Source organism: Gobio gobio, assembly GCF_949357685.1.
Source record: "Gobio gobio genome assembly, chromosome: 14".
Lineage (NCBI taxonomy): Eukaryota > Metazoa > Chordata > Actinopteri > Cypriniformes > Gobionidae > Gobio > Gobio gobio.
In genome coordinates this window covers 21,053,213-21,067,784 of record NC_137107.1, presented here as the reverse complement: position 1 = coordinate 21,067,784, position 14,572 = coordinate 21,053,213, and the positions used below count along the sequence as shown (strand labels likewise).

General features: G+C 47.7%; 1 protein-coding gene across 1 annotated transcript; it reads right to left on the bottom strand.

Annotated features, from left to right (window-relative positions):
* Positions 1-11,955: 11,955 nt before the first annotated feature.
* LOC307137061 (olfactory receptor 8G17-like) lies at positions 11,956-12,900 on the bottom strand (the record flags this gene model as incomplete). Its single annotated transcript, XM_079834540.1, has 1 exon — positions 11,956-12,900. The coding sequence occupies one exon, from the start codon at positions 12,898-12,900 to the stop codon at positions 11,956-11,958; it is 945 nt and encodes a 314-aa protein (XP_079690666.1).
* Between the last annotated feature and the right edge of the window lie 1,672 nt (positions 12,901-14,572).

The window sequence follows — 14,572 nt, the reverse complement described above, 5'->3', positions numbered from 1 at the left end:
TTGCCCCCAAAAGCGAACCTCAGGAACTTCCTGTGACACAGAAGGATGGATACATGGAAGTATGCATCCTCTTTAGACCCATCGTGACAGACCAGTCCTCAGACTGGATCTGAATCATGACGGAGGAATTGTAAGCATCTTGAATCTGAATCTCCTCAGAGAACGATCCAAGTACCTCAGATCTAAAGTTGGACGCAACTTGCCATCCTTCTTAGGAACTATGAAGTACTGGCTGTAGAACCCGGACTCCCTGTCTGGCGGAGGAGCACATTCTGTGGCCTCCTTACCAACAGGTGGAAAACCTGCCCAGGGACCACTGCTGTCCAGACCACCCCATTGAACTTCGGGGGAAGGTAACTGAACTGCAGTCTGTATCCCCTATTCTACAGTCGCAGGCCCCACGCAGATATATTCGGAGGCATAACTATGCGCTCTCGAGGCTGGCTTCGGGTGTCCACTGAGCCTCACTCACGACCCCCTGAAGCGGCTGACCGGCAGGGAGCAGTCGAGAATGATTCTCAGTGCGCGGACGCTTTCGCTGTCAGCTGCAGGTCTTTCTAGAGGCGGATGGAGCAGCATGCGTTCGCAGGAATTCGATGTGGCCCGAAGCATACTAGACGGCGGGATCCCAGCATCGATTCCCAAAGCTCCACAGGGGAGGCGACCTCGATCGCTCCTTCCCGGGAGAGGGGGCTGGCCAGCAGGGGCCTCATCTAAGGGAGCAGCTCGACAGGGCCGCAAAACTAGGGCGGACACTGCGATTAGCAATTGCTTGAAACTGATGTGTCCCGCAGGCCACAAGGCGGCGAGAACAACATCAACTTCCTGAGGGCTCAGAGGAGGAGCAACCTCACTATGCATGAAAGCAGCCCCCTCAGGAACTGCCCATGCATGTCATGCTCCCATCTTAGATGAATATTCAGACAAGTAAAACATGCTTGGATGACAGACTGATTAAAATATCTAACTTATCAAAGTCAGATAATATGACACTTAATTCCTCAGAATTAAATGCCACCATAATCACCCAACCCGTGCAACCTGGTCTGAATGATAGGCTGAATAAAATATCTAACTCCTCAAAGTCAGATAATTTTTATTTTAATTCCTCAGAATTAAATGCAGCCATAAATACCCAACCGGTGAAACATGGTCTGAATGATACACTCTAAAAAAAAGGCTCGTAATCATAGGGGAACCTTTTTTAGTGCTATATAGCACCAATTTTGGTGCTTCAGTGGTTCTTCAGCGGTTCTTCAGAGGTGCTATATAGCACCTTAGTCAAAGAACCGGTGAAGAACCTCTGAAGAACCGCTGAAGAACCTCTGAAGAACCGCTGAAAAACCACTGAAGCACCGAAATTGGTGCTATATAGCACTAAAAAAGGTTCCCCTATGATTACGAGCCAAGAACCATTTTTGGTGCAATATAGAACCTTTTTTTTTTTAGAGTGTAGGCTGAATAAAAATATCTAACTTCTCAAAGTCAGATAATATTCCATTAAAATTCCTCAGAATTAAATGCAGCCAAAATCACCAGACGATACTGTTTTAATAAGCATTTATATGGTCCCGTAATCACACATTGCCTCGGCAACGCGCGACTCGAGCCGTTATGATAAAATTGGCTTTCATCCCTCGAGAAGAAAGTCAATGGGCGCAAGGCTGAAACACCCGAGAGGCGCACGCTGTACGCGTCGAGATATTTCAGAATGAAAACAGGCAGCACCCTCAGGAGCTGACTGCATGCCTCGCACCCAACAGTATCAAATGCATTGTCATCGATCGCGTGTGTCACTTTAATTGCAGACCCGTAACCTACGCACTGCCTCGGCAACACGAGATTGAATCTGGCATTATGAAGTGGCAAGCTCTCGTTATAACTTCAACTGCCTCGATACTGAGCACGTCTAATTCCTCAGAATCAGACAGCTCACGTATCGGGTCCTCCGCCCGAGGGAAGAAGCCGCTTTGCGGGCTTCCACAAGGGGCGGGAGAACGCCTGAACCCTCAGACAAGGACGGGGAAGATGCCGCAGCTGTCCCGTGTCCCGTTGAGAGGTCCATCTGTGAGCCCCATGATTTGCTGCGCCGCGCTGCCTCAGCAACGACGGGCCCAGAACCACGGGCCTCGCGAGCTTGGCCAGCCTCATCAAAGACGGCGGGCCATGAGTGCAACACTCTGAGCGGCAGCCTCTCACACTCGCTACAGGTGGCTCCCTCGAGAGCCGCCCTAGCACGCTGCACGCCCAGACAGTGTAAACATAGCATGGTGTGTGTCCGAGCCCGAAAGATATCGCGGGCACGGATGCACACACCCCTTAAATTGTTGCTCGCTCGCCATTATACACATGCTTGTGAGTGACTTTTCTTTATATATATATATATATATATATATATATATATATATATATATATATATATATATATATATATATATATATATATATATATATATATATATATGTGGCGGCACGAGTACGGACAAAACTGAGGAGGTTATAGTCTAGGTATAACCTACCCCAAAAACGCAGACTACGCCACCCTGGGACTTTCACCCAGAGAATGATGGTATATACTTCTTAGTTGCAAACTATTAATATACTTAAAGACACCCAGGTACGCATACAATTCAGCCAGAGACTGTTCAACTTTGACAATGAGCCACTTTATTATAATAATAAAAACAAAAACAAAAAGTTAAAACACATTCATACTTTGGGGGGGGGGGGGAACAAGAGATAAATTATAATTGCTGCTGAGGCTTACCAGTGGAGGAGAGGAAGTCGTTAAGGCAGAGGGAAATCCCAAGCAAAAATCACCCACGTGATCACACAAAAGGGAAAAAAAAAAGAAACACGACAGTGAACACAGCAAAAGGAAAAAGGGTAAAACCACAACACAAAAACAGAAGAGGGGACACCACCACCCAGACACCAACACCACCACCTTCGGCACTCAGCGACTGAAACAGAGAAACACACAATCAAAGGGGATTCATTCACAGGAGGAAAAATCAAATCAATATAATATGAAAAACAAAATAAATCAATCACAAAATAGACAACTGCCAGAACCAACAATGGTTCCGAACGGCAGTACACTAGAATTTGGAAAAAGAACACTTCTCAATAAACCAAGAAAAAAACACATATATATAATTAGCACAAAAAGACCTTGGCCAAGGGAAACAAATGTAATGATAAAACAATCAAACACTATAAATACCTCTTGAACTAAATTAATTTAACTCAAGTCGGTAAAGAAAACAAAACAAAAAGGCAACTCGACTTAATTGGAAGCACATAACAGAAAGAAATTAAACACTTAATCAGCCAAATAAGAATTATAAAGCATCACCCCCTCAACTAAATTACATTCACTCCAATTGGAATACCAGCCTACATAAAACGGCTCTCAATCGACAATATGGCCGTAGTTGCCCAAGAGCCGTGAAGGCTAATACATAAATAATTATTAATATAAATGTTCCAAAACATGCACGTTAGGCAAACAGCTGTGGAGGACAGGCGTGCAAAGTTCGAGCAACGTTTCTCATATAAATGTTCCAAACATGCACGTTAGGCAGACAGCTGTGGAGGACAGGCGTGCAGAGTTCAAATAACGTTTCTCATATAAATGTTCCAAGCATGCACGTTAGGCAAACAGCGGTGGAGGACAGGCGTGCAAAGTTTGAGCAACGATTCTCATAGTGTTCAAAACATTTACATTACATCAGGCAAAACAACGGTCCAGGCAAAACAGCAGCTAGTGAATAAATACTCTGCGGTTGAAGTCAGTCTCCAGTTGAACCAGCCCGGTTCCGATCACGCAGCCTTCTGTATCACCCCGAGAGGAAGCAGCTCAAAAGAGTAAAACAGTAAAGGTAGCTTTCGGTAACATCCGCTTTTAAATGCGTTGAACGACGGGGTGGAGGATTGACCCATCAACCGGAGACCTGACGCGCAGCAGCACAACACAAAGTGAGTGACCCGGAAGTATGACGCACTCCCGTCACCAGCGAGCAAGAGGGCAGTAAAAGAGACTACCCCCTGTATTTATGGGGGGGGCTTGTAGCTGTGATTGGCCAAAAGGACGCCTGCTCATTACGAGTTAACTCACACTACCACATATATATATATACATACAGACAATACCAAATAGACAGACAATATTGACACAGAGCGCTCAGCTGAAGAGCAAAAGCTATTGTGTGTGTGTGTATCAGCGTCCCTTTGTATCTTCCGGGTATGCCGTCATCTACTACGTCATGATTCAGCACCAATCAGATTGGCTTGATTTCATTCATGCTTCAGATGCGCTACGCTGGGGGCGTTCCCAGAGTGTCGTCACTCGATGACGCAGTGGAACCCGAAATATGACGCAAATAAAAGGAAACAAAGCATTAAAATGAAAGTGTCCTATTGTTAATAGGGGCACACCTTTAGTAAACGTCCTATGGGTCGTATTTCATGAATTAAAATGAAAGTGTCCTGTTGTCGATAGGGGCGCAACTTTAGTAAACGCTCCTGTGGGTCATATTTCAGGGAAGTGACAAACAACCTATATAGGCGTATTGGTTGGAGAACATGTTGGTCTGCCGATGCAGCAGCTTGTTTTCTTAACCCAGCAGCATGCATATATTGGCTTGTATTGTCTATCGGCTATCGAACAAACAATCTGTATATCAGAATATCGGATATCGGCAAAAATACAAAATCGTGGTTCCCATTCAGTCGGTCACGTTCGACGTACGTCGGACGTACCGACGAATTGGGATCACTTCTGGGAGCCCCTATCAGCTTCGAGCTATCTAGAACCGGCCAATGAACAATTGGCGTGCGAGATTTGCATCTCGCGCTCCGCCCCGCGCCGCGGGTATAAACAGGAAGCGAGAGCGAATGCACGCTGTCATTCACTTCGGAGCCACACAGGCGTATGAAGGACTCACTCTCTTCATTCAAGACGAGTATTTTTCGCTGCTATCAGCAAGACTGTCTACAGACACCGGAAAGCCAGAGGAGGACGCGTGTTGGAGAAACGGCACCTTTCAGTGGGATCGCGCTGAACTCATCGAGCTGCCTCTGAGTGCAGAAAAACTGCTGTTATCACAGCAACCTGTTGGTCTGGGTAGAGCGTTTTCCTGCTGAGTACAGGCACGGGCTGCACTAACAATCCCGTGCGCTGTCGCGTTTCCCCCTGAGTGCTTCAGCACAGAGCGTTTTCCTCACAAAAGAGCTTCACGGGTGACGTGCCGTCTTTTTCAAGATGTCTTACCACTCGTGCGTTTCTGGATGCGGTTGTTTCCTGTCCTGACGGCCACGATCCATCTCGCATAAACATGTTGAGACTGTGTCGTGGGTGATCCATGTTCTCCCAGGGGAACGGGATCACGTCGACGCGCTGGTCATCTCACCTTCCGCGTGAGGGTTTGAGTGTTCAGCGCGCCGTGTGCCGTCTGGCTGCCGGGTGACAGCGCGGGTTGCCACGGCAACTCTGCGCGCGTCACTCGGCGCCTCCGATGCGCGGTCGAGACTATGATGCCTCAAACGGGGTTGAGTCCCTTCGCTTGTACCCCGATCTAGTCTCTTTTCTGGTGCACCAGAGGGGGGACTATTTTGGCTGATAAGCCTGGGTGGCCTGAGGATTACAGTGAGGCTTCCCCGCCGCGTACATCTCTGTGGGCCCCTCACTCCTCTATCGCATCGCAAGCATGTTGAGACTGTGTTCGTGGGTGGTCTATGCTCTCTCACGAGAGCATGGCCACGTCGGCGCGCTGTTCGTCTTGCCTTTTTCATAAGGGCTTGAGTGTTCAGCGCGCCGTGTGCCGTCTCACGGCCACGCCCACTGTCTCACGTGTCTGCTGGTAGCTTACAGATGGGATTGCTGGTCCTTGAAAGGGGACCTAGCATTTCATTTGGGGCTCTAGCAGAGGACAGATGTCAATCGCTGCATCGGAGAGAGGGCTGTTATGTGTTGAAAATGAAGATGATGCTGAGATTCCCACCGTAATAGTGGGCGCTCGTGCTGAATCAGATTCATACTTGACAGCCATGCTTTCCCGGATGGCTGAGGCATAGTGCAACGCGTAAATCGCCTTGCCTGCCCCTTGCCTTTTTTCGGATGTGCATTGGAAGGCTTTGGCATTGTGGAACTATTGGTGCCAAAATATGGAACACCAATAGGGCCATAATCTGTATAAAGTTTTCCTCTCTCTCACTACCCTCATCGGTGGGGTGGCAGTGCCACTGGCAGGCCACCTCCGCCCTGCTTAGTGCACAAGGGTAGTTCTGAGCTGAGGTTGAGCTGCGCACAACGCTGGCCCTTGGCTAGACGATGTCCACCCTGGTCCAGAAGCACAATTGACCCGGATTTGGTCTGGAACTGTTCTTCCCCGGAGGAGGGCCGGGTGGAAAACCATTAGTAATTCTGTTCCGCCACTGATGTTAAAAACAGCCAGTGGTACCAAAAAAAAAAAAAAAAAAAAAGAGCAGTTCCAATACCTCTGGGTCTCAGGAGTTCAGGAATGGCAGCGTGTGACGCTACAGAGCCTCGCCGCTTTCATTCCCCTCCCCACAAGAGGGCGAGAATGGCAGTGTGTGTGACGCTACAAAGCCTCGCCACTCTCATTCCCCTCTTCTCAGAGGTGCGTGGACAACAGTGCGTGACGCTATGCCTCGCCACTCTTGTTCCCCGCTGAGGAAGGAGGTGAGGCAGACCGTGTGCAACGCCACAAAGCCTTGCCACGCTCAGCCCCTCCTTCATTTGGGAGCGCGCTTGGCGGTGGTCGACGCTCCCATGCCTCGCCACCCTCAGACGCCTCTCCCTTCGCCAGCAGGGGGCGCCGGCTGTGGGAACGCACTCAAGCGGCCTCCCCACACTCGCACGCCCCCTCCGCGGACGCAGGTAAGTGTTGCACAGCACACTCAGATCCCACTTCGGGCCGCTCCATGCCGTCCGAGTCGGATCCCTGCATTCCGCGTCGCTGCCCCGCTGCGGGTACGTCTGTGGTTAATCCCCTTGCTCGGTGTCTGGAAGCCTGGCTAGAGCTTCCCAGCCCGTCTCGGGGCCGTACCATCAGACTCGGCTATGCGATTCAGTTCGCCAGGCGTCCCCCTAAGTTTGGGGGCGTTCACTTTCCAGTAGCGAAGGAGAACGCCCCCGTGCTCCGGGCGGAGATCGCAGTCCTACTGGCGAAGGACGCGATGGAGCCGGTCCCTCCAGCCGATATGAGGTCCGGGTTCTACAGCCCGTACTTCATTGTACCCAAGAAAGGCGGCGGGTTATGGCCGGTCTTGGACCTGCGGTTCTTGAACCGGTCCCTTCACAGGCTGCCGTTCAGAATGCTAACGCAGAAGCACATCTTCAGGTGCGTCCGTCCCCAAGATTGGTTTGCAGCGATCGACCTGAAGGACGCGTACTTTCATTCTCGTTTCCCCTCGACCGGCCCTTTCTGCGCTTCGCGTTCGAGGGACGGGTATGTCAGTACCGCGTCTTACCCTTCGGCCTGTCCCTCTCGCCCCGCGTCTTTACGAAGGTTGCGGAGGCGGCCATTGCTCCCATGAGAGAGCATGGTGTTCGCATCCTCAACTACCTCGACGACTGGCTGATTCTTGCCCAGTCGCGAGAGCAGTTGTGCGAACACAGGGACAAGGTGCTCAGTCACCTCAGCCAGTTGGGACTTCGGGTCAACTGGGAGAAGAGCAAACTCTGCCCCACGCAGAGGATCTCTTTTCTCGGTATGGAGATAGACTCGGTCGCCATGACTGCGCGCCTCACCGAGGAGCGCGTCCAGTCGGTGTTGAACTGCCTGAATTCGTTCAAAGGCAGGACAGCGGTTCCACTGAAACATTTTCAGAGGCTCCTGGGGCATATGGCATCCGCAGCTGCAGTAACGCCGCTCGGATTGCTTCATATGAGACCGCTTCAACGCTGGCTACTCGATCGAGTCCCGAGATGGGCGTGGCACAGCGGTTCCCTCCGCGTCCAAGTGACTCCGAGGTGCCGCCAAACCTTCGGCCCGTGGTCGGACCCCTTGTTTCTCCAGGCGGGAATCCCCCTAGAACAAGTGTCCAGGCACTCCGTTGTCTCCACGGATGCCTCATCCACGGGTTGGGGTGCCACGTACAACGGGCTTGCAGCTTCGGGCCTGTGGACGGGGCCTCAGCTGCAATGGCATATCAATTGCCTCGAGTTGTTAGCAGTTCGTCTTGCACTCAGCCGCTTCAAAGTGCCGCTCAGAGGCAAGCGCGTTCTGGTCCGGACGGACAACACTGCGGCCGTAGCGTACATCAACAAACAGGGTGGTCTACGCTCCCGTCGCATGTCGCAACTCGCCCGCCATCTCCTCTTATGGAGTCAGAAGCATCTGAGGTCGCTTCGTGCTATTCACATTCCGGGCCTGCTCAATCGTGCGGCCGACGAGCTGTCACGTCAGCAGGTACTTCCGCGAGAATGGCGACTCCATCCCCAGGCGGTCCAGCTAATCTGGAGTCGTTTCGGGGCCGCACAGGTAGACCTGTTTGCCTCCCCAGAGACGACCCACTGTCAGTGGTTTTATTCCTTGACCGAGGGGACCCTCTGGTCGGATGCCCTGGCCCACAGCTGGCCCCGGGAAGAACGCAAGTATGCGTTTCCCCCAGTGAGCCTTCTTGCGCAGACACTGTGCAAAGTCAGGGAGGACGAGGAGCAGGTCCTGTTGGTCGCTCCGTATTGGCCCAACCGGTCTTGGTTCCTGGAACTAGTGCTCCTTGCGACAGCACCTCCCTGGCCCATTCCTCTGAGGCAGGACCTCCTGACTCAGAGACGGGGCACCCTGGCACCCGCGTCCAGACCTCTGGAAACTCCATGTCTGGTCCCTGGACGGGACGCGGAGGTTCTAGGTGACCTACCGCAAGCGGTAGTTGACACCATCACTTCCGCTAGAGCCCGCTCTACGAGGCGCCTCTATGCGTTGAAGTGGAACCTGTTCGTCGATTGGTGCTCTTCTCGCCGAGAAGACCCCCGAAGATGTTCGATCGCATCTGTGCTTACCTTTCTACAGGATGGGTTGGAGCGAAGGCTGTCTCCCTCCACCCTCAAGGTCTATGTCGCCGCTATCGCCGCTAATCATGAGCTCGTAGATGGGAAATCTCTAGGTAAGCACGATCTGATCGTCAGGTTCCTTAGGGGAGCGAGGAGATTAAATCCGCCTCGTCCTCCCTCTATACCCTCTTGGGACTTAGCTCTGGTGCTTACTGCACTACAGAGAGAACCCTTTTGAGCCTCTGCAGTCAGCTGAGTTAAAAATCCTGTCGTTAAAGACTATACTCCTGATTGCGTTGGCCTCCATCAAGAGGGTAGGGGACCTGCAGGCATTTTCGGTCGACGAATCGTGCCTGGAATTCGGGCCCGGTAACTCTCATGTGATCATGAGACCCCGGCCTGGATACGTGCCCAAGGTTCCCGCTACTCCCTTCCGGGACCAAGTGGTGAGCCTGCAAGCGCTGCCTTCGGAGGAGGCAGACCCAGCCCTAGCTTTTCTCTGTCCCGTCCGTGCTCTCCGGACTTACGTGGACAGAACGCAAAGCTTCAGGACCTCAGAGCAGCTCTTCGTCTGTTACGGAGGACAGCAGAAGGGAAAGGCTGTCTCCAAGCAGAGGATGGCCCACTGGATAGTGGATGCCATCGTCTTGGCTTATCAGTCCCAAGACGTGCCCTGCCCGCTCGGGTTAAGAGCCCACTCCACTAGGGGTGTTGCCTCTTCCTGGGCGCTGGCTCGTGGCGCCTCGCTGACAGATATTGTAGAGCTGCGGGCTGGGCGACACCTAACACGTTCGCTAGATTCTATAGCCTCCGTGTAGAGCCGGTTTCTTCCTGTGTGCTCACTTCCCATAGTCAGTAACACCGAAGTGCCCGTTCTAGTGTCGGCTTGCTGCGCCATTCCCTCCCCTATGGTAGACGGATGCGTGCGCTTATTCTGCTCCAGTCGAGTTCCCCGGATCGGCGAACCCTGTTGAGTCCTCCGCAACCCGCGGCAGTCAGACGTGGCGGAGCGTTCGACGCCAGGTCTAACACTCGTATGCATTAGTGGAACTTGTGTTAGGCTGGGTTCCGTATGTAGTGACCCCCACGGCGGTCCCATATGTGTATTCTTCCACGGTACGGCTCCCTACGGCGAGCCCGTGTCTTTCCCTCGGCAGAGTTCCTCTGCCGTCCCAGGTACGTGTTGTTCCCCCTCCACGAATTGGCCGGGGCCACCCCTGGGACTTCCGTATGTTGTGCTGCCCACGGCCAGCCCATACGTGTATTCTCCACATGTTAACTCCCTCTGGGCATGATGTGGCTTCCGCAGCTGCCTTCACAGGCACGCTTTCCCAGCGTTATCCAATACAGTCAGCTGAGTGGGTCTTGCGGAACAGCAGCTTTGACTCTCCCTGCGTGAACCTACCCGCCCGCATCAGATCGGGGTCTGTGGGGCTCATCGCTGGGCGCTGGAAGTGGTAGTAACTATGGCGTTTTCCATAGGGGATCCCAATTCGTCGGTACGTCCGACGTACGTCGAACGTGACCGACTGAATGGGAACGTCTCGGTTACGTATGGTAACCCTCGTTCCCTGAAGGAGGGAACGGAGACGTACGTCCCGTCGCCACAGTTGCTGTACCATCACTGCAGGTCGAGCCACTACGTGTGGCTCCTCAGTGAAAAACAGCGTGCATTCGCTCTCGCTTCCTGTTTATACCCGCGGCGCGGGGCGGAGCGCGAGATGCAAATCTCGCACGCCAATTGTTCATTGGCCGGTTCTAGATAGCTCGAAGCTGATAGGGGCTCCCAGAAGTGATCCCAATTCGTCGGTACGTCCGACGTACGTCTCCGTTCCCTCCTTCAGGGAACGAGGGTTACCATACGTAACCGAGACGATCTCTACTCTGCATCCCTAAATGTAGCTAGCAAGTTTTTTACACCATGCCATTTTGGGTCCATGTGCAATGTCAAAAGACTGCATGCTCTTGCACCAGTGGGCATATCAGGGGTGGAACTCACTATAGGGCACAAACTCACAGAAATAAACATGAACAATATTATAACCAAAAGTAAAATAAAAATTAAATAAGATAGTAAGTATAGCTCCTACAGCTGCCCCAAACAAAATCAAAAGTAACAAAGTAACAGACAAATGTGTCATTTTCATTAATAGTATAGGTAAATGATTGATTGTTGATGATTGTGTATAATGCATATTACAAAATAAAAGGTATTACGTGGCAATATTGAGCATATTTTGAAAAACATATTACTTGCTTGCAAATTTAAAAAGAAGTATATGTTCACAACAATGTAGGTATTTTTTGGATTTACTGACAACCTTTCTTAATGTGAAGAAACAGTGCATCTGTATTCATCAATACAGTATTACTTTATTAAAAAAGAGCATTTTGCCTCAGTCTTAGATCTTTATTATAATGATTCGAATGAATACATTTTCATTGACCGTTATCTTTATCTTTATATTTGTTTCTGTGACATTGCCATAATCTCAACAGGGAAACTGACCTCATGACACCATTATATTGTTTTTAATATGTGATGAGTTTATAGTAAAGTGGGACACTTTAGTATTTGGAACTTACTAGTATTGTCAAAGAGCAATATAAATGCTGCATTGCACAAGTATTTACATGACTCTTCCAAGTATGTGAAGGAAATTAAATTTCACTATACAATTGAACAACATATAAAAAATGCAGTATTTTGAATTGATCATCTACATAAACTGTCACCAATGTAGTCTCAATACATTTTTGTCTGTTAGAGTGATGCAGATTACGCATTTTTGTATTTTATTCAAAAATGTTGTAAAATATTATTTTATTATTAGATTTAGGCTACAAATGTTTCCACTTAAAATCAACAATAACAATAACAAAAAACCGAATGATAATGCAATTTCTTGTTATAAAAAAAATTAATATATATATTATGCATAATAATTCCCTACTTTTCTACACCAAACTTTAACAATCTTTTGTCTAATTTCTTTGGTTTGTAAACCATATACTAAAGGATTTAATCCTGGTGGTACAACGTGAAACATTATACTAGCCAGTTTCCTGCTGTCAGAGTATTCAGGAAAACGATGAAGAAAAATAAAAATGGCACCAGAAACAAACATGATTAAATAAACCGCTAAATGAGTACTGCAGGTTTTTATGGCTTTGCTGTTGAGTGCTTTGTTTTTGCTCCTTATACATAGAGTAGCAATCTTTACATATGTTATAAATATAGATAGTGATGACAGGCAGGCTCCAATTATGGTATAAACAAGTCCAAACATGTTATTAATACTTACATTTTCACAGGACAGTTTAAATAGTGAGGCATTGTCACAGAAAGGATTTTCAATTTTAGATCTGCAATGAGACAGGCGTACAGTGAGTCCTATCAGAATTGACACCATGAATACTGACACCCCCCAGGCTGATGCTGATAGTTTAATAACCATTTTATTGGTCATTATAGTTGTGTATTGCAATGGATTACATATAGCTACATATCTGTCAAAGGCCATGATCATCAGCACATAGTGGCATGCTCCTGTAAATACATGCACAAAATAAGCTTGAATAACACACTCCGCATATGATATATAGCGCTCTGAGGTTTCCCTGAAAATATCTTGCATTAAGCGTGGCAAAATTACAGTTGTCCCTATTATATCATTAACTGGCAAGTTACAGTACAGAAAATGCATAGGATTATGCAGATTCTTTTGTGTTGAAATCAGAAATATAAGTGTAATGTTTGATACCATTGCAAAAATATAAGCCAAGAAAAGCACAATGAAAACAGGGTAAGAGGACTGATGTGTAACTTTGAGTCCCTCCACGAGAAGAATGCTGTTTCTAAATGTTAGGTTGTCCATTGGCTGCTGTACACAAAACCTGCAAACAGAGTAACAAAAAGATGTCACTTTGATTAATAATATAAATTACCTTGAATTATTTAATTCGATTCTAAACTAATGCTCTGCTAATTGTTCTCTGGCTTTGTCATTGTTTTACAACATACTTTGATTGCTTTTACTACAGTACATGACATCAATATTGAATTTTTGTTAACACTACACAAAAAACGATTATAACTAAAATAACTATTTTACATTAGATATGTTGACAATATACCTGATTTATTAATGCTCAAACAAAAGGTTGCCTATGAAAAGAAATTTCATTTGATAGCAGTCTGTATACATTAATGTTATCTAATAAATGTAAATGCTGCATCTTGCCTTAGTCTCATTAATATCCTCACTGTAATGATTTAGTCAAACAGTATGACTTGCTCACTTGATTCACTGTTATTTTAATGTGGGGTTTATATGAGTTTTCTCTTTCATCAACCCAACAGGGAAACTGAGTCATATAATGAGGCTGTTGTTTTTTTTTGCTAGTGGCAACAAGTGAAGTTACAGACTACTAATTCTAGAATTTGAGTTATCACACACACACACACACACACACACACACACACACACACACACACACACACACACACACACACACACACGTTTGTTTTTGTGAAATGTGAGGACATTCCATAGGCGTAATGGTTTTTATACCGTACAAACCGTATTTTCTATCCCCTTACACTGCCCCTGTCCCTAAACCTAGCCCTCACAGGAGACTGTGCAGTTTACTTTCTGTGAAAAAAAACTCATTCTGTGTGATTTATAAGCATTTTGAAAAGTGAGGACATGGGTAACGTCCTCATATTTCACCCTCTTTTTGCAATACCTATGTCATACCCATGTCATTATACACATTTGTGTCCTGATATTTCACGAAAACATGCCCACACACACACACACACACACACACACACACACACACACACACACTGAGGCTGATACATGATGGAATAAAAAGGTAGAAGGTTAAAGTGTAAAATGAAGTTAAGGCCAAATCTCATTACCAAAATAACTTCTGATTACACTTTATTTTAAGGTGTCAGTGTAACAGTGTAATTATACATGTAAGTACTGAGTAATAATAATGATAGTTTTTTTGGATTGCTTAAAGAGCACCTATCATGGCATTTAAAATGTTCCAAATATTGTTTTAGAAGTCCCCAACAACAGTTTTGCATGCATGCAATGACAAAAAAGACTTTAGTTTTCTTATAATATGCATTTATTTTTACCTGTTTTGACAGCGATTCTCAAATGATTCCTTTAGTGATTCACTTTTCAAAACCCCGCCTTTACGTGACGCTAATCTGCGGTGATTGGTCCGATGACCCAGTCAGTTGTGATTGGTATAGTCTGTGCCGACTATGGTCTGTGCAGATATTTTCGGAAACGGAACGCCCATCAAAGTCTTATAGTGACAGTAATTTGTTAATATGTGTCAGGAGTTATGAATATGAAAACCGCGTCTGTACCGTTTGATTGTAATATGAGCCTCAGCTGATCTCATTCATAAAAAAACTCCTCTATTCTCCTCACGAAGACTCGCGACAAATCAACATCTCTCAGGGCTTTTAGTTCAAAAGTGTGCAGATGAGGAGACATATTGATAGATTCTCATATGTCTGTG